This window comes from Pelophylax lessonae (genome assembly GCF_965119305.1).
Source record: "Pelophylax lessonae genome assembly, chromosome: 1".
Classification (NCBI taxonomy): domain Eukaryota; kingdom Metazoa; phylum Chordata; class Amphibia; order Anura; family Ranidae; genus Pelophylax; species Pelophylax lessonae.
Window position 1 is genome coordinate 615,825,468 of NC_138768.1, and position 18,356 is coordinate 615,843,823.

At 42.6% G+C, this 18,356-nt stretch overlaps 2 protein-coding genes across 2 annotated transcripts in view; one reads left to right on the forward strand and one right to left on the reverse strand.

The window, feature by feature from the left end:
• Positions 1-1,981: 1,981 nt before the first annotated feature.
• TIFA (TRAF interacting protein with forkhead associated domain) lies at positions 1,982-16,583 on the reverse strand (the record flags this gene model as incomplete). The annotated part of the gene is made up of 2 exons (XM_082248701.1): positions 16,471-16,583; positions 1,982-2,575 (listed from the first exon to the last, which is right to left on the reverse strand). The coding sequence occupies exon 2, from the start codon at positions 2,567-2,569 to the stop codon at positions 1,982-1,984; it is 588 nt and encodes a 195-aa protein (XP_082104827.1). The 5' UTR covers positions 2,570-2,575; positions 16,471-16,583.
• Positions 16,584-16,607: 24 nt separating this feature from the next.
• The window catches only part of ALPK1 (alpha kinase 1), a 214,730-nt gene continuing 212,981 nt past the window's right edge, over positions 16,608-18,356 (forward strand). Inside the window, exons 1-2 of the mRNA XM_082254294.1 lie at positions 16,608-16,685; positions 16,781-16,885. The gene's annotated coding sequence lies outside the window, so the exon portion shown is untranslated. The remainder of the gene's footprint in view (positions 16,686-16,780; positions 16,886-18,356) is intronic.

Consider the following 18,356-nt stretch of genomic DNA (forward strand, 5'->3'; position numbering starts at 1 on the left):
GACCACTCCAAACATCCCATTAAAAGAAGAAAAGCTGTGCAAAGATTAACAGAAATAAAAAAGGTAATGTTTGAAAGGGGAAAATATATATATAGAGTCTGGATTTTTCAAGTTAAACCTTTACATGCGATTTTATTGGGCCCTTGATTTTGAACTCCTATTACAGCAAACTGTACATGCTTAGCTACTTTCCTTCAAATATGTACGATTGTTATCATCCGAGATCACCAAAAAGATGTCATATGGATATATTTTAGAACAATTCCTACAAGGAATAGAATACTCTTGTGTGCTACTACCAGAAGAAAAAAAAAAGAAGAAGAAATGGTCAATTGTTTTCCTACACAGAAATAAGCATGATACATACTGTGCAACAATTGTCACATTCAGTCTAACATTTAGGCTCCATTCACACCTGGGCGTTTTCAGCTCCAAAAACGCTCAAAAGAAACGTTTCCAAAACGCCCAACAAGTAAAATCCCATTCATTTAAATGGCCCCTGTTCACATCTGAGAGTTTAAACGCCTGAAGCAAAACGCCCAACGCTCAAAAAAGTACATGAGCTTCTTTTTGGGCAGATTACAGGCGTTTTCCATTGGTCTCTAGTCAATCTAAAAACGCCTGCACAAAAAACGCCTGTAAAACGCCTGCAAAAACGCCCATAAAAACGCCTGAAAAAAACGCCTGAAACAAAAACGCCCAGGTGTGAATGGAGCCTTAGTTAAATAAAAAAGAAAAAAAAAAAAAACTCTTGTACCTGTATATGCTTTATGGACCAGGACATTTTTTTACATTTCCACTATGGGCCTGTTTATTTAGAGATACACTTTTGTTCTTACTTAGACAAAAATAATACATATATTGTTTCTTGATCAAAAAAAAAAAAACAAAAAAACTACACAAACTACACTATTTTGGCAATATTGTTTTGCAAAAATTGTTTTATTTTGTATGGAATATTTAAACAAAAAAAGTTTAAGGAATTGTTTCTGTTTTGATCAGTGATAGTTCTTTAGTAAAGTAGTTTTGCTATAAATATAATGTAAAATGTAGATAGAAACATTTTAGTCTACAAATTGTCCTGTTTAAAGTGACACTAAAATGATGTTTCTGGTACAAAAGCATGGCAAAATTATTTGCAAATGAAAAAAAAAAAAAAAACACAAAAAATACCAAACCAATCTATTGTAAACAAACAAAGTATTAGACACCGTTCACACTGGGGCGACCTGGTCGCCTGCCTTAGAGTAGCTGTGGACCCGTTCTAATAGGAGCGACACAAGTCGCTCCGACTTAGAAAAAGGGTCCGGAGCTTCTTTGGGGCAACCTGGAGCGACCTGCATTGACTTCAATGATATGAAGTCTGTGCCGGCCGCTCCGAGGTCACGGTGCGAGCTGGGCACCGCAACCTGTGAGGTCGCCCGGGCAAGAAGCGTCGCCCCAGTGTGAACGGGGTCTTAGGTATGAAAAAGGGGTTTAATAGAAATACAGTTTAATAAAAAAAAAAAAATAACTTTGTAAGATTTCTAAGTAAAGTCAAACAGAGAAATTACTAAGTAAAGTCAAATAGAGAAAAAAAGAGATCTATATTAATGAAATAGTAAATACTATAAAACAATACATTTTTCATTTTATTCAATGATGTGTAGACTTCTGCGAGTGTCATTTTACACAGCAGTGACCGCATTTTTGCAGCAGATAATAGCTAGAAATAGCGGCGGTATGGAGAGATGCAGCCACCTTTTGGCTCACTTTATCTCCAAACGTTTTTCTACAGCAGACACCTAATACTTGCATGATTTGCGCATGACAGAGATTGAAAAGGTCAGGTTTGTGGTCTACGGCTCAGCACAATGATAAATAATAGTAAAATTAAATATATGCCACAACAAATGTCTGGAGAAGGCAATGTAGACAAGCATCACAGTTATAGATGTTCAAAAAGTTAGTTCCTTCATTGTCCATAAGAAATATGTTCTATTTACAAGTAGTCATTCTCATCAACTTCCACTGGAGGAGGGGTGTTGCTGCAGATCTGTGAATGTAGAGAAGTGGGACCATTTAGGACACCAGTTTCTGAGATACCAATCATTACTGGACCAGACACATCCTGAACAAGGGAGTAGCGGGACACTTCACAGCAGATGTTGTATTTTTCCACGGATTCTCCTTCTTCAGTCTCTGCCAAGATCTGAAAGTCCCCAAAACGAATCATGAACTTAGGTGGGAGATCCACTTTGTTTAGGTAGCTTAGTTCTAGACCATCAACATACAGTTTGGCTCTCTTGCTGAGATTTTTAATTTCAAAGGCCATTTTGGAGCTGTGCAAAGGTTTAAAAAACTGAAATTCAAACTGCAGGCGGGAGACTTTTGAATTCAGCAACTGGAACTTGCATACATCCCGCCCAAAGACAGCGGCTTCTTCGGCACTTAGATCCTCTTTTCTGCCCAAATTTAAGGCACTGAAGATCCTTGGGTCAAGTTGATGAAGAGGATGGTACATTTTCAAGTGCAGGCAAGTAAGAGTCTGCTCAGTGTCCACATCATTGTTCACCACTGGGCCCGCCATTTCGCACTGAAAAACACAGCATCCATAAAGTTCATTAGGGGTGTGCAAGCAAACAGTTTTATATAAAAGTGTAAATATAATGATAAGGAGTGCAATAAATCAAAGTGCAACATTTCAAAGAGTTTCAGGTAAATAATAAAAACAGACTTATCTCAAGTAAGGATCTTATCTGGTAAAAACAGTCTCTTCCTGAATTGTCTATTAGTGTGATTCTTAAGAACAGGCTGTACACAGAAAAATTATTTATAGATAGGCTCCCATAAATGACCCAATCAAAGCAAGCATTGCTTAGGATATTCAATCTGTTTATGTACTAGAGCAGGGGTGTCAATTTCATTCAGGGCCGCATCAGCAATATGGTTGGCCTAAAAGAGCCAGTAGTATCGGCAAAACTAATTATATATATATATATATATATATATATATATATATATATATATATATATATATGATCCGTGTGCTGCTGCCAGGAAGAAGTGGGGGCAGAGCTGGGAAGCAGGGCCTGGAGGAGGACCAGAGGAGGGTTGGAGTCAGCTAAATGCTGAGACAAGGGGCTGCTTTGGCTGCACAGAGAGCGCAGGATCTGTAGGAGGAGTTCCTCTTTGCTGCCGACTGCTGAGGGGAGGTCAGGCAGAGACGAGCCTCTCCCCTGCTGCATAGAGAAGCCCTGAATCTGGTGAAGGAATTCTGTCCTCTTCTCTGCTGCCAACTGCTGAGACCAGGTGAGGGCTAAGAGGAGGGGGGTGCTGCAGCGGAGGTGCGAGGGCCTCATTTAATAGTCTGGAGGGCAGGATTCAGACCGTGGTCCTTGTGTTTGACATATGTGAACTAGAGGGAGATTACAAGCTCCTAAGGGGGTCATAGATGCTTCCTATCACAGGGGACATTTTCACAACTTGCTAAAAAAAAAAACTTCCTGGAGATGAATTGTTTTTTCTTCTGTTATCTAGTACAGAAAATGACCAAGGTACCATGTGTGCCATGCTGCCATTGTAGGGTGAGTATCATGGCTGGTCCCATCACAGGCATGATTTGTACATGGACAGGCAGATGTATTCTCAACTGTTGTCATTGAATGATAGGTAGCTACTCGTCTACAAATAGCAATTATAAAGTAAAACTGGTCAAATTATTTGTCCCCAAAGTCATTAGAAACTTCTTTTCTCATATCTTAAATGTTAACAAGATTACAAGCTGGGAAATATGGGGACAATTAAACTACTGCAGTTTAACTGTGAGAAAACTTTTGCTAAAAGAAATCGGTTCGGCAGGTTGTAAATTTTTGGCCGGGTTAACGCTTCCATTTAGTCAAATAATTTGGTTGTGTTAGGGTCATGTAAGGTGAGCAATTCTTTCAATCGCAACACTTTAGCAGCAAGGAAATAGCTTAAAATGAGCCTAATTAGCAATAGTGGATGGCACAACATGAATAGTTAATAGTAGCAAGGAAGTATTGTCTGTGTGACAAAATACCACTGAAAGTAACAACCAAGCTGTTTTAGATGGGTGGATTCCGCCAGTGGATCCACCTGCTCAGCAGGGAATCTATCCACTGATCCCCACTGAGCAGGCAGATGACAGGTCCGTGTTTGCTCTGCTTATGCAGAGTGGACACAGACACAGCCTGCTTTACTATATGGGCGATCAGATGCATAGGGACCGCATGTCCTCTTCCACCTGATGGTCACCTGATCTGTCAGACAGATGGGGAACGGATCCCCCAGCCATCTGTTTTTAGTGGATAGGTTTGGAGCGGACACGTTGACATCCGCCGCACCATGGAGGGCAATGGATATTCCGATTGAGTCCGTCTGTCAGTTTTGTAGATCGGTCTTCCCATGTTAGGTAAAGAAAGTTGCATTTTAGTGGATATTTTGTTTCAAAATCCAACTGCTGAAGAAATTTTCCCTCTAGTAAAGTGTGCACTTTTTTATTGCCTATACATACAAGTGGTACTAAACGCAAAAGAAAAAATGTAATATATTGGAGCTCACCAATTCTTAGATGTGTTGGCTACAAAAGTTTTTTTTTCACCTGGTGATCTGGGCATTAAGTCTAATATTAATCAAATTCCTTAAAGCTATCCAGTAAAAGTGTCAGAGGGTTGAGGCAAAAACAAAGTGAATGTAAAATGCTACTATTCAAAGGTGTTTCTTTTGTTCTTCCGTCAAGAGTGGAGTAAGCCTAAAGCTGGGTATAAATATACGGTTTGAACTGACAGATCCCTGCATCAACACAAACAGTGTATATTTCAAGGAGCTATCCTGCTGCTTTATTGTATTCTAAACTGCTGTCTGTTCCCATCCGACTGTCATCTGATCCACCAGATCTTTGGGGAACGGATCCCCATCTGTCTGTTTCTAGTGGATTGGATGTCGATGGGTGTCAATGGGTACATGTCCGTTGACATCAGCCACTCCATGGAAAATCGATAAATGGTAAGATCGGGTCTGTCTGAAAAAATTACAGGCGGACCCGATCGGTTTGCCCATGTGAAAGGAGCCTTATTGTTTATGCTCAAGCCTTAGTCATTAGGTGAAAGCACTAAAGGTTTAATAAAAAACACATTAACGTAGATAGTTAAATAGAACTACAGGCAAAACTTTTTTTTCATTTTGGATAGAGCAAGGAAGGGTTATAGCCCGTCAGATTTTTGTTTGCCATCTGTGTCCAATTGCAGAGATTTCCCTTCACTTCCTAAAGCCAAACAGGAAGTAAGATGAAATCCCTGAAAATTAAGAGAATTCCTTGGGGACCCCCAAGTCACCAGAAATAATGTCCCAATTGGAAAAATTTCCCTCTATTACTTTTCTGGGGACAACCCAAAATGTGTTTGTTTAACTTTCACTTCCAACGATAATGGTAAACAGGACAAATAGAGAGGGTGAATCTCCTTAACCACTTGCCGACCGCCCACAGTATATTTACTGCTATCCAAAATTTAAAAAAAAAAGTTTTGCCTAAGAGCCGGTTCACATTAGCGCGACTTGTCAGCCTGACAAGTCGCGCTCCCTCGCGGTCCATTGACCGCTACAGGACCCGTTCTAATAGGAGCGACACAAGTCGCTTCGACTTAGAAAAAGGGTCCTGTACTACTTCAGGGCGACCTCAGAGCGACTTGCATAGACTTCCATTATGTGAAGTCCCTGCAAGTCGCTCCGAAGTCGTGGTGCAATGTAATGCACAAGTCGCCCCCGAAGTAGTAAGGAGTCGTGTCGCGCTAATGTGAACCGGCTCTTAAGTATACTTTGTAATAAAAGTAGCTACAATTATTTTACATAGGATAAATACCTATTATATTATAACCACAAAGATTGGCCACTCCAGTGATTATACACACTACATAGCTAATAACAAGATACAGTAGCATCGTGTAATATACTAGTCCAGCCCAGGGGTGAGGGCAGCACAATCCTCAAACAAAAAATAGCCACAAAAAAATCATCCACTATCTCTGCTTCCACTTAACTTGAAATTTCACTCCTGGTCAAAAACAGTACTAACATTTTAATTAATTTGGATAAATATTCTTATTTATAGTTTTTAAATGTTTTTACATTTACCACTTGCCACCCATAGGATGCCATATGGTGTCCTATAGTTTAAGCGGTTGTACAGTTGCTGGCATCACTGTATCAACTTTTATTTGCGATTATTGCTAGAGGCTGGTATAGCTGCTAGCAATATTCACTGTCTTCTCCTGGCGGAGACCGCTTCCCTGCTGGGTAAATACAATTTCTCAGGCAGGAGGGATTCCCCCGTCAGTACGGTCTGCAAAAGGTTGCAGGAAAGAAATTTGCACTGTCTATGTCCTGCCTTAAGGGGGTTGGAAAACAACCTATTTTTGCCACCCCACAGCTACGGATGTAAACTAAAGTTGGCCATACCTTATACAATTTTCTTGTACAATTTCTGTACAATCTCCTTTAGAGTTACTTTCAACTATGTAATGCAATGGCCTGCCTGATTGAATACAAATTGGAAGTTTTTAGGTTAGACTTGATATTATATCGTTTTTGGTAAATCTAAAAGGAAGATTGTACAATAGGATTGTATAATGTATGACAAGCTTAAGCCTTATGCCCCGTACACACGTGCAGATTATCTGAAGACTTGTCTGCAGACTTACCAAAACCATATAATATGAGGTCAAACCTAAACACTTTCAATTTGTATGCAATCCGGCAGGCCCTTGCACTACATAGAAAAGGTAAATCTGAAGACAAAAGTCTGCAGATAATCTGCACGTGTGTACGGGGCATTACTGAATCCAAATGGTGTTCTCCTCTGTGCATTTGTGAATTTGGCATGGCTGTGCATAGTTCCGCCCACACCGCCATGTCAGTCAATCACAGAATCTGGGAATGAAAAGACTACGAGTCCCATCTGCCACAGTGGCAGAGGGACTTGTAGATGTAATGCCTCGTACACACGTTCAGATAATCGTATGAAAATAATCGCTTTTGACTTGAGCGCACGATAATCTGATTGTTAGTACACAGCTTTCGACAGCCGATCCCAACAGTTCATCCAACAAAATCCGAAGGGAGAAACACGAAAACTTCTGTCGTACGATAGCCTAGCGAACGACAATCGTTTAATCATACAGTATGCGTCTGCTAAAAATCGAACAACAAAGACCGCACATGATCAGAAACACTAAAATAGCACGGAAAAAGCCTGGCTGCCATTGTTTTTGTTTTGCACCATCTGATACGTAGCTAAGCAACTAGGAAGCTTTTCCAGAATCGTACGAAAAAAATCCTGCGTTTATATGCAATGTTGAATTCGATATTAATATCATGCAACAAAATGCGAACGATAAGTGGTCCAATTATCTGAATGTGTACGAGGCATAAGGGTGCTTTTACACTGATGCAGTGCGGTTTTCCCACTCCGTATGTGCAGCGCTGTGTACCCGTGGATTTTGTGCGCTTGCTCTTTGCCGTGGACTTCTATTGCATCAGGTGGTTTTGGTGCCTTTTCTGAAAGCACCCCAAAAACGTCTGAAGCCATTGAAGTCTATGGTGAAGCCCAGGTAACCCTCATGAAAAGGTACATTGCACTGCGTATGTGGTGTGGTAAAACTGCACTGCCTCAATATAAAAAGGGGCCTAAATGGAACATTGCACTTATACTCCATCAATATTTCCGCTAGCCTTGTCATCGAAAGAATGAAAGCTAGTTCATCCCTAATAGGAAGTATTCATCAGGCAGTGCAGTGTGGGCTCTGGTGGAGCCATGTTTAGGAGACAAAAACAGCTGCTTCAGCTATGTTACTTCCACAAACACCAGAAAAAAAAAAAAAAGGGACTTCCCACTTGTCGCGTTTAAAAGGTTACGCAAGACAGTTGTCTTTACTTTGGTATGCAAACACCATTGTATTACATGGTAACTCGCTGCAACCTTATGTAATGTGTCCTGCTGAGGGTTATGTTTGTATGAGTGTTTCCCCAGTCACACATTTCCTCAGGGGGGATGGGTGGAAGTGTCTTCCCCCCCTCCACAACACTGCTGGGAAATTCCCATACAATGCTGAACTATATAGAGACAGGAGGAGGACATGATGTAATGCTTCGTATTTAGAGCCGACACCTTTTACAGCTCCCTCCATACATTTCTATTTATGAAGTAGTTTGCTGAGGTGAGGTATTGAAATGTATAGGGGAAGTCAAGATCAGTCTTGTCCATTAAGAATTAAATTGCAAATTGGCGCAGAACAACTGCGCTGGTACCCCTCATGGACTATGGAAGACAGACCAGGATAGTAAATATAAAAAACATTGAAAAAAGAAAAACATAAGAATATCAAATATAGAGCAAAAATATAAATGCAATCACAAATATCCCATATGGGACTATGTTAAAATCAGAGGAGTACCCATAGGATATCATACAACATTATCCCAGTTGTGTGCCGCAGCCTGATAAGTCCCATAGGCAGACTGAGATGGGTGGATATCCATTACATCTCCTTGCGCAGGGGAAAAATATAGAACGCGTCACGAATTTGCGTGTCATCCTTGCGCAGGGGCCATGCTAATCTTCTCTGTATCGTTCCAATTTTTGTATATGTGCTGCCGACGCAAGCGCAGGGATGACACGCAAATTTGTGAAGCGTTCTATATTTTTCCCCCGCTTAAGATGTATAGCAGGGGTATGCAAACTGTGGCCCTCCAGCTGTTGCAAAACTACAAGTCCCATCATGCCTCTGCCTCTGAGTGCCATGTTTGTGGCTGTCAGAGTCTTGCTATGCCTCATGGGACTTGTGGTTCTGCAACATCTGGAGGGCCACAGTTTGGATATCCCTGATGTATAGTATATCCACCCATCTCAGTCCACCTATGCGACTCACCAGACTGCGGTAAAACTTGGATAATGTTGTACGATATCCTATAGGTACTCCTCTGATTTTAACATAGCCCCATATGGGACATTTGGGATTGTATTAATATTTTTGCTCTGTATTTGATATTCTTATGATGTTTATTTAATAACATTTTTTTTTTTATTTACTATCCTGGTCCATCTTCCATAGTCCATGAGGGGTACCAGCGCAGTTGTTCTGTGCCAATTTGCAACATTTCTATTTTATTACAGCGTACAAGTGTGTTTTAATTACAAAACTGAATACCGCTGCATTGTTTTCAATGGAGTCATTGAACAGGTGCGCGAACATGCACTGCATTCAGATCCGTAACTCCCAATCCAAAAATCTCCATCTAAGAACATGCGTTTTATACATTTACTCCTGTATACATGTTTGTAGGCGCGAAAATTAAAGTAAAGTCTCATTTTTTTCCCTATAAAAATAGCAAACATGGTATACTTACCTGCTCTGTTGCAGTTGGTTATGCACAGAGCAGCTCTGATCCTCCTCTTCTCGGGTCCCAAGCTGAGTCACAGCTCCCTGTGTCCATTCAGACACAGAGCCCCGACCCGACCCCCCTCTCTCCTGACTGAATAGCTGATTTTGATTGAAAGCAGCGGCAGCCAATGGCGCCGCTGCTGTGTCTCAGCCAATCAAGAGGGAGAATCTCGGACGGCTGAGGCACTCGTGGACAGAGAGGGACCTCAGGTAAGTGTTAGGGAGGCCGCTGCACACAGAAGGTTTTTTATCTTAATGCATAGAAAATATAGAATGTTTGGGGTTTTAATAGAATATAATCTTCAGGCCTAGAACCTGTGAGCCCAAAGACAAAAATGGCTCTGGCAGCGAGAGGATTATACCAACCCCAATCCTTATGGACAGAAAGGCTCTATTCAGTATTGCTTGAAATGTGATCATGTTTTACAGATAATAGATTCCAGCAAGCAGTACAGGAACCCCAGTGCGTACAGATACTTTAAGGGCTTATTCACAGCAGCCTGCATGCTAAAACATGTGTGCACTGGTGTGCGATATGGAGGGGCGGCGTGATAGGTTGTTAAAGTGGTTCTAAAGCCATTCTATGCATTAGGGTGAAAAAAACCTTCTGTGTTAGAGACCTGCCCCCTCATCTCCCTTATACTTACCTGAACCCCATCGCGATCCAGCGCTGTGCATGGGAGCTGCGGCTCTCCTTGCTTTGCCCCTCCTCCCAGGGCAGAGTGATAGCAGCAGAAGCCATTGGTTCCCACTCCTGTCAATCAACTTCAGTGACGAGGGAGTGGGGGGTGGGGCCGAGTCCCACTGTCTGTGTCAAAAAGACGCAGCAGCAGGGCTCAGGAGCGAGCCCGCATGAGTGCCCCCCCCATGGGAGTTTGGTTCTCTATTGGGGGCACCAGCAAGGGACGAGGAGCCAGGAGTGCCGGCGGAGGACCCCGAGAAGAGGAGGATCAGGGCCGTTCTGTGCAATTCTATTGCACAGAGCTGGTAAATATAGACCGATTTTTGTTTTTTCATTTTCCATTACAATCACTTTAAGATGCATTTCCTTTTTTTTTTTTTTAACTGTACTGAAGCGTCAAAAATTGGCACTTCGTTCAATTCTATGATGTGGTGCAGAGAGTTTTGCTGCATAAAAATACCAGGAGTACTGGTTTTTCAAGTCATCACAATAGCACAGAGTTTTATCTGAGGAATGCTGTAGCTATTACCAGATGTTCCTAGAGTACATATACTGTAGTTATTTATTTTAAAGGAATGTCTCTGAAGAACTAGGAGGCATGGCCTGATAGTTAAATAAAGTGCATGTGTCCTATCCCAAATACCCAGTGACCCCTAGAATTTTTACAAACTGGTCTAATATTATGATGTATCAATGACGTAGTAGCTTTTCCTCCTCTACCACTTTCAGACATTTATTTATTGGGGGGAGGGGGCACCTGGTTTTGGACAGGGACCCGCTCAAACTTCAGCTCGGGTTGTTCACCTTTTGCCTGTAGCCTTCTGGGACACATCGCAGGTGGGGGACCATTCACAAAGCACATGTGCGCTGTGAAACCACAAGGAGTCACAGCCGGCTTCCTATAAGCTGGCCATACATGGGTTGAATTCCAAACAAATTTTCTTTCGAAAATCAGAAGTTTTGTGCGTTGCTACAGAAAAGAGAATTTATAGCTGGGAATCTTCTTTTCTTTCCAGGTCACAGCTCATGCACATTTCTTTTTTGATTATATTTCCCACACAATTCTTCCATCGTTGATTGGAAATTCCTTTGCTTTTTCAAAAATTTCCAACATGACCAATCATTCAAAATCGATGGCTGCATGAAAAACAGCTGTGGCCTACTAAATTTCGAAAAGTAAATTCTTAGTTACGATTCTTGTAAGAAAATTCTTTTGGAATTTGACCCATGTATCGCCTGCTTTAGTAAACATGCCAGGGACACGAAGACCAGTGAAGAACCAGCCCAGATGAGGATAGCGCTGGATACCTGAACATGTAAAGCTGGCCATACACTATACCAAAAATCAGACGATAGCGAAAAACGAAAGAATTTAACGGAATGGCTAAAGATACTACCATCATGTGACAACCAAATTTTTAAAGATAAAGGTTCAATGGACATAAATTAACTAGTTTATCTTTTGACTTGGTCACATTAGAAGGGAAATTACTAAATAAAATAGACCTTTCGACGTCCCTTCCGTGTATGCCCGCTTGGTGTACCATACGTTCATTGTGGACAGATCTTTCTGTCCCTCTTCATTATCCAGTATGGATGATGTGGATGAGAGGACCATTGCCATAGTAAAGCTTGGTATCATGGCAATACAATAGGCACAGGAGAAGAAAACTAGAAGAAGACAATGGACCAAGCAATGGCTGAGGGACTGTAAAAAACTATTAGCTGAATGTGTATTTGAGCTTGTGAAGATGAAAGATCGTTGCGTCTGTATGTTACGTTATCACAAATTTGTTTACTTCCAGGTTAAAGTTTTCTTGCACCTGCACACGAAAAAATTTAAATGATGATTTTTCCTGTGCGAGAAAGCCACTAACCTTACAAATTTCGTTCATTCAATGAAAATATTTCAAAATTTTCAATCAAATTTTTGGGGCTGAAAATTTGAAATCGATTATTGTTCATCATCCTCTATCAGAAAATCGGCTGAACGTTCAAAACAAGTTAATTTCGTCTGATTTTTTTGTATAGTGTATAGCCAGCAATACATGGATTCAATTCCGAAAGAATTTTCTTCTGAATTTTGCAGTACTAGTGCACTAGTCACTCCCATACCAAAGAAAGCCTCACTAGAACCCACCAATCTTAACAACCCAAGACCCATCTTCCTTTTGCCTCCAAACTCCTTGAACGTCTGGTCTACAACAGATTGAGCAAGCACCTCATTGAGAATAACCTTCTTGATCCCCTTCAGTCTGGATTTCGCCGGCAGAACTCCACAGAAACTTCTCTCATAAAACTCACAAATGACTTAGTAGCAGCTAAAACCAAAAGTCACTACTCCGTACTCTTCCTCTTGGACCTCTCTGCTGCCTTTGATACAGTTGACCACCCCCTCCTCCTCAAAAAACTCAATTTGCTTGGTCTTCGTGACTGCTCTCTCCATTGGTTCAAATCTTACCTTATCTCACCGCACCTTCAGTGTCACTTACAATTCCACTTACTCCTCTGAAACTCCTCTTACCGTTGGGGTCCCCCAAAGTTCTGTCCTTAAACCTCTACTAGTCTCGATCTACACCTCCTCCCTGGGTCAGCTAATAGCCTCCCATGGCTTCCACTACCATTTCTATGCTGATGACACCCAAATCTACCTCTCTACCCCTCAGCTTACCCCATCAGTCTCCTCCCGCATCACTGATTTACTAACAGACATATCAGCCTGGATGTCACACCACTTCCTCAAACTGAATCTATCTAAAACTGAGCTCATATTTCCTCCCCCACGTGCCCCTTCCCCTGAATTCTCTGTCAAGATCAACGGAACAACTATCAGTCCTTCCACACATGCCAGGGTGCTAGGGGTAACCCTGGATTCTGCACTGTCCTCATCATGCCGCCTTAACCTCCGCAACATCTCTAGAATACACCACTTTTTAACCACTTTAATACAGGGCACTTTCCTCCCTTTCTGCCCAGGCCAATTTTCCCCTTTTAGCGCTGTTACATTTTGAATGACAATTGCGCGGTCATGCAACACTGTACCTACACCAAATTTATGTCATTTTCCCCCCACAAATAGAGCTTTCTTTTGGTGGTATTTGATCACCTCTGGGTTTTTTCCTTTTTGCTAAACAAATAAAAAAAGACCGAAAAGTTTGAAAAAAAAAAAAAAAAAAAAAGTTTTTTTTGTTTATGTTATACAATTTTGTAAATAAATAAGTTTTTTCCTGAACTGATGAGCACTGATGAGACTGCACTGACAGGCACTGATGAGGAGGCACCGATGGGGCGGCACTGATGGGGCGGCATTGGTGGGCACTGTTAGGCGGCACTGCTAGGCGGCATTGATGGGCACTGATAGGTGGCACTGACAGGCGGCACTGATGGGCACTGGTGGGCGACACTGAAAGATGGCAATGATGGGCACTTGTGGGCAGCACTGATAGGGAGGGCACTGGTGGGCAGCACTGATGGGGAGGGCAATGGGGGGCTCCCTGAGCCCTGATTACCATACCTGGTGGCCATAGTGGGCATCCCTGGGGTCATAGGTGGGCATCCCTGGGGTCATAGTGGGCATCCCTGGGGGTTCTAGTGGCATCCCCCCCCCCCCCGAGGGTCTGCACTGGTAATCAATGTTCTGTCATATGACGTCCGGTCAGGATAATACAACCACATTCCCGCCGTCAATCTGTTATAGGGTGGGCGGGAAGTGGTTAATCAACACCACCACCAAGCTTCTAATTCACTCCCTGGTTATCTCTCGCCTCGACTACTGCAACTTTACCTTTACATACAGTCCATAATGAATGCTGCTGCAAAACGCATTCACCTTACCAACCGTTCAGTGTCCTCCACCTGGCCGATTTTCGCTTTGCCATCAAATTTGAGTGATCAGGCATGTTGGAAAATTTTTGGAAAAACAAATTTCTAATCAATGATGGGAGAATCATGTGAGAAATATAATCGAAAAATAAATGTGCATGAGCTGTAACCTGGAAAGAAAAAAGAAAATTCCCAGCCACGAAAACCCCCAGAACTAGTGGGTTTTTAAAAACTGAAATACATCACAGGTGATATAATTCGCTGCTCAGTGATTGCAGTATTCTAGTCTGCATCTCCCCAAGGTAATACTTAAAACGTGGCCTGTTAGTGTGCCCTGAGGACTGGAGTTGAGAAACACTGCTCTAAACATCCAAAATGTGCATGGATACATATAATAACATTGAGCTGCTTCTATAGGCAGGAGAAAAAAATGCACGACCCTTAAGCCAGCCATATATGGGTCGAATTCCAAACATATTTTCTTTTAAAAATCTGAAATTTTATGCGCTTTGTGTGATCTAATGGTGCCATCATTGATTTAGAAATTTGACCACTCCTGTTGCTACAAAAAAAAAATTTTCCAGCCAGAAAACGCACCTGCAAAAAACTGCTGATAACAGCCTATGTGTGCATGGACACATAGGATAACATGCTGGGAAGTTTACTGGCTGTAGAAAAAAAAACGTCTGACACCAAAAACAGCCGCTGTAAAAACGTCCAGTGTGCACGAGGCCCTAGGCTCAGCGTTACAGGCCCGTACACACTATAAAACAATCAGAAGTAAAATTTCGTTCGAAGATCTGCTGATTTTCAGATTGTTAGTATGGTGCTTTCGACAGCCGATTACAAATTTTCGGACAACAAAAACTGAATGTATAGGCTATATGTTTTATCGTACCTGAACAGAACGTCCAATTTTCGTTTAATTAGTACAGTTTTCGTCCGTAAAAAATCATAAGAGCAAGACTATGCTTGCTTGGAAACGAAAGAACACATACAAAACAATCCAACACACGACATCACTTCTGAAGTGGAATTCTGTTGTACGGAATTTTCGTATGAAAGTGACCTCTTCACTTTCGATTTCAGACTAGCATGCAAAAAAAAAAAAAAAAAGACAAAAATTCGCCAGATAATCTGATCGTGTGTAGAAGGCTTAAGACCCCATTCACACTGGGGCGACTTGTCAGGCGACCTGGTCGCCTGACAAGTCGCCATGGGTCGCCTGCCATAGAGTAGCACAGGACCCATTCTAATAGGAGCGACACAAGTCGCTCCGACTAAAGCCCCATAGACACGTACCGATTGTCGGCCGTAAATTTTTCGGCCGACGACCGATCGGCCGATTGTAGGCTTGTTAGTATGATGCTTCCGACGGCCGACAGCGCATTTTCGGCCGAACAGAATCGGTCGTGCAGGCATTAAAATTTTTGTTGGCCAACACCAGAACTGCCGATTGTTCGCCAGTCAGTACAGATTTCGGCCGACAGACAGCAGATTAGCAAGACTGGGCATGCTCAGAAAAGAAAAAAGACAAGGAAAGTTAACCATCACATAACATCACTTCTGCAGTCGGCTGTTGTTGGCCGACAAAATTTGTGCGCAGTCTTTTGCAGTTTTCAACAGACACGACAGCCCTGGACAAAAGACGGCCGATCGTTCGGCCGATGATCAGTACGTGTGTACGGGGCTTTAGAAAAAGGGTCCTGAGCTTCTTTGGGGCGACCTGGAGCCACCTGCATTGACTTCAATGATATGATGTCTGTGCCGGCCGCTCCGAGGTCGCGGTGCAAGCTGCGCACCGCGATTTCACAGGTCGCCCCGGCAAGTTGGGTCGCGCCTGTGTGAACCGGCTGTAAGAGGCAGAAAATAAAATAAATAAAAAATTCAAAAGTGCGTTTTTGGCAGGAGTTTTCAGGCAGAAAAAAAACTCAAAACTCTCATAAATGCGCATAAGTGCAGCAATTAGGAGCAATCATCGTTTTAAAGTGTACAATAAAAAAATGAGCAGAGGGTAATGTTTTGGAAAACAAAAACAAAAACAAAAAAACGCTTATAAAAGCAAATAACCATAAACTCTGGTGTTATACGTGCTACTATGAGTGTTTTTCTGCCAGAGAATCTGGTGATTTTTCTGCTCCGACTATGCACGTAGTGTAATTGTCTTTTTATTAAATGTCAGCAGAAACAGTATTTGTAGCTGGTGACTTTTAATTTATGGGGGGGCTGAAGACCCTCTCAGATTTTCAGGACATTACTGAAAAAAAAAAATACAATTTTTCAGGGAGAAGCTCTTGGGTGTGCCCCACTTTTTGGTCCAAGCAGTACTGCATAAACTAGAAGAAGAAGGAACACCCCAAAAGCTTGTCATATAATAAATGTAAATGTTAGTACAAATAAAAAAAGTATCACACAGACAATAATCCGTTGTTTTGTTGCAAGTGCACTAATACGGCTACAATCACCCACAGCGCGCACCCAAACACAGAGATGACATGCGTAGAGGTGAGATTATTAAAAATCACTTACCTGCTGTTCCTGGTATCAGCTGGATCACTATATAAACCAGACTGCTTATCAGAGAAGTGTGAGTGTGTGTAATCAGAGAGCTGGGTGACTCAGTGTGTATAGTCCTGCCTTTCATATGAGCCCTCCTATTCTCTGCACACATCCTGCTCCCTGGTCTCCTCCCTCTCTCTATTGCTCTTACTGGAAGTCAGCTAACTGGGAGAATTCAGGATCAGGTTAGTTATTATATCCGCCTTGCTCTTCATTTCTCCCCTATAATAGTCCCATTGATCCCTGGGCTTATCCAATAATCTCTTGGAATGTTTAACAGACTTCACCAGGCTCCAATCTTCTGCGGAATCGTTCTGTCTGCTCTTCCAGGATTGCTCTCTCCATACGTGACGTCATCAACTCCAGTGTCCAATCCAGTGCACAGGTATTTCAATACTGACGCTTGTGTGTTTACGTTTAAAGCTGGACTCCCAGGCAAACTGCTAAATACACATAAAGCTAACCATACACTATACAACCTGATTGTACAACCACCTTTAGATCTACCATCAACTATGCAGTGCAAAGGACCTGCCTGATTTTAGAGTTGTCCTCATATTCTTTTTAGTAGATCTAAGGGTCAGTTCGTAGACATCGCGTGGGATTCACACCACATTGCTGTGCAGATCACATGCAAAGTTTGTGGGACACAGATTTATGGCTGAATTTGCATCGCATTTGGACCAAACTCGTGCAGGTCCATTTTTTTTTTTTTTTTTTTTTTGTTCCTCACCAGAATCAGATCGCATAGGTGTGAACTAGGGTTGTCACCTCATCCCTTGAGGGCTCTTTCACACAGGATATCCGTCGCACGGACTCAATTTTTCTCAGCGGGGGATCGGTCCGCCGATCCCCCGCTGAGCAGGAGAATGACAGCTGTTCTCCGCACTGTGTGCAGAGACACAGCTGTCAGTTCCCCATACATCTCTATGGGGGAATCAGATGAGAACGGACCATCGGTCCGTTCTCATCCGATCCGATCCGCTGGACGGATGGAAAATAGGGTTTCCATCCGTCCAGATTTGACGGATCAGATCGGATTGGATGTCAGTGGACATGTCTCCGCTGACATCCGATGCCCCATAGAGATGCATGGGGGGACCGTTCAGATCCGCCCAAAAAACTGACAGGCGGATCTGAACGGTCCTCCTGTGTGAAAGGGGCCTTAAACCAGGACACACATTAATTACACAGGTTCTGTGGCTGATTAAGGCGGTAATTAAACTCACTTAGTGCCTTATGTGCATTATATTAGCCTCAGAACCTGTGTAATTAATGTGTCCTTGTTTAACCACTTGCCGACCGCTCACATTGAGCGTATTGCGGCAAAGTGGTTCGTTATCGTCCAGCGACGTAGTACTACGTCGCTGGACTCCTCCCCCTGTAGGAGGCGCGCCCCCTCGCTGTTTTCAGTCACAGCGGGAGTCGGGCCAGGGGAGGAGCAGCGGCGATCGCCGCTACTCTTCCCCGATCGTCGGGGAATCTAGTTTGGAGATCTGCCCACTTGTGTAAACAGAGCGGGCGGATCTCCTAAGTGACAGATTGCAGTGTTCAGCATAGCTGAACCTGCGATCTGTCCCTTTGTCACCCAGTCACCTCCCCCCACACATGTCAGTAAGCACCAGGCATACATTAACCCCTCCCTCTCCAATAAAATTAACCCCTTCCCTGCCAGTGTCATTTTTACAGTAACAGTGCATATATATAGCACTGATTACTGCAGTAATGTCACTGGTACCCCCAAAAGTGTCAAAAATGTCAGTCAATGGTCCGATCTGTCCGCCGCAATGTCGCAGTCCCGCAAAAAAAAATTGCAGATCACCGCTATTACTCGTTAAAAAAAAAAAAAACACCAA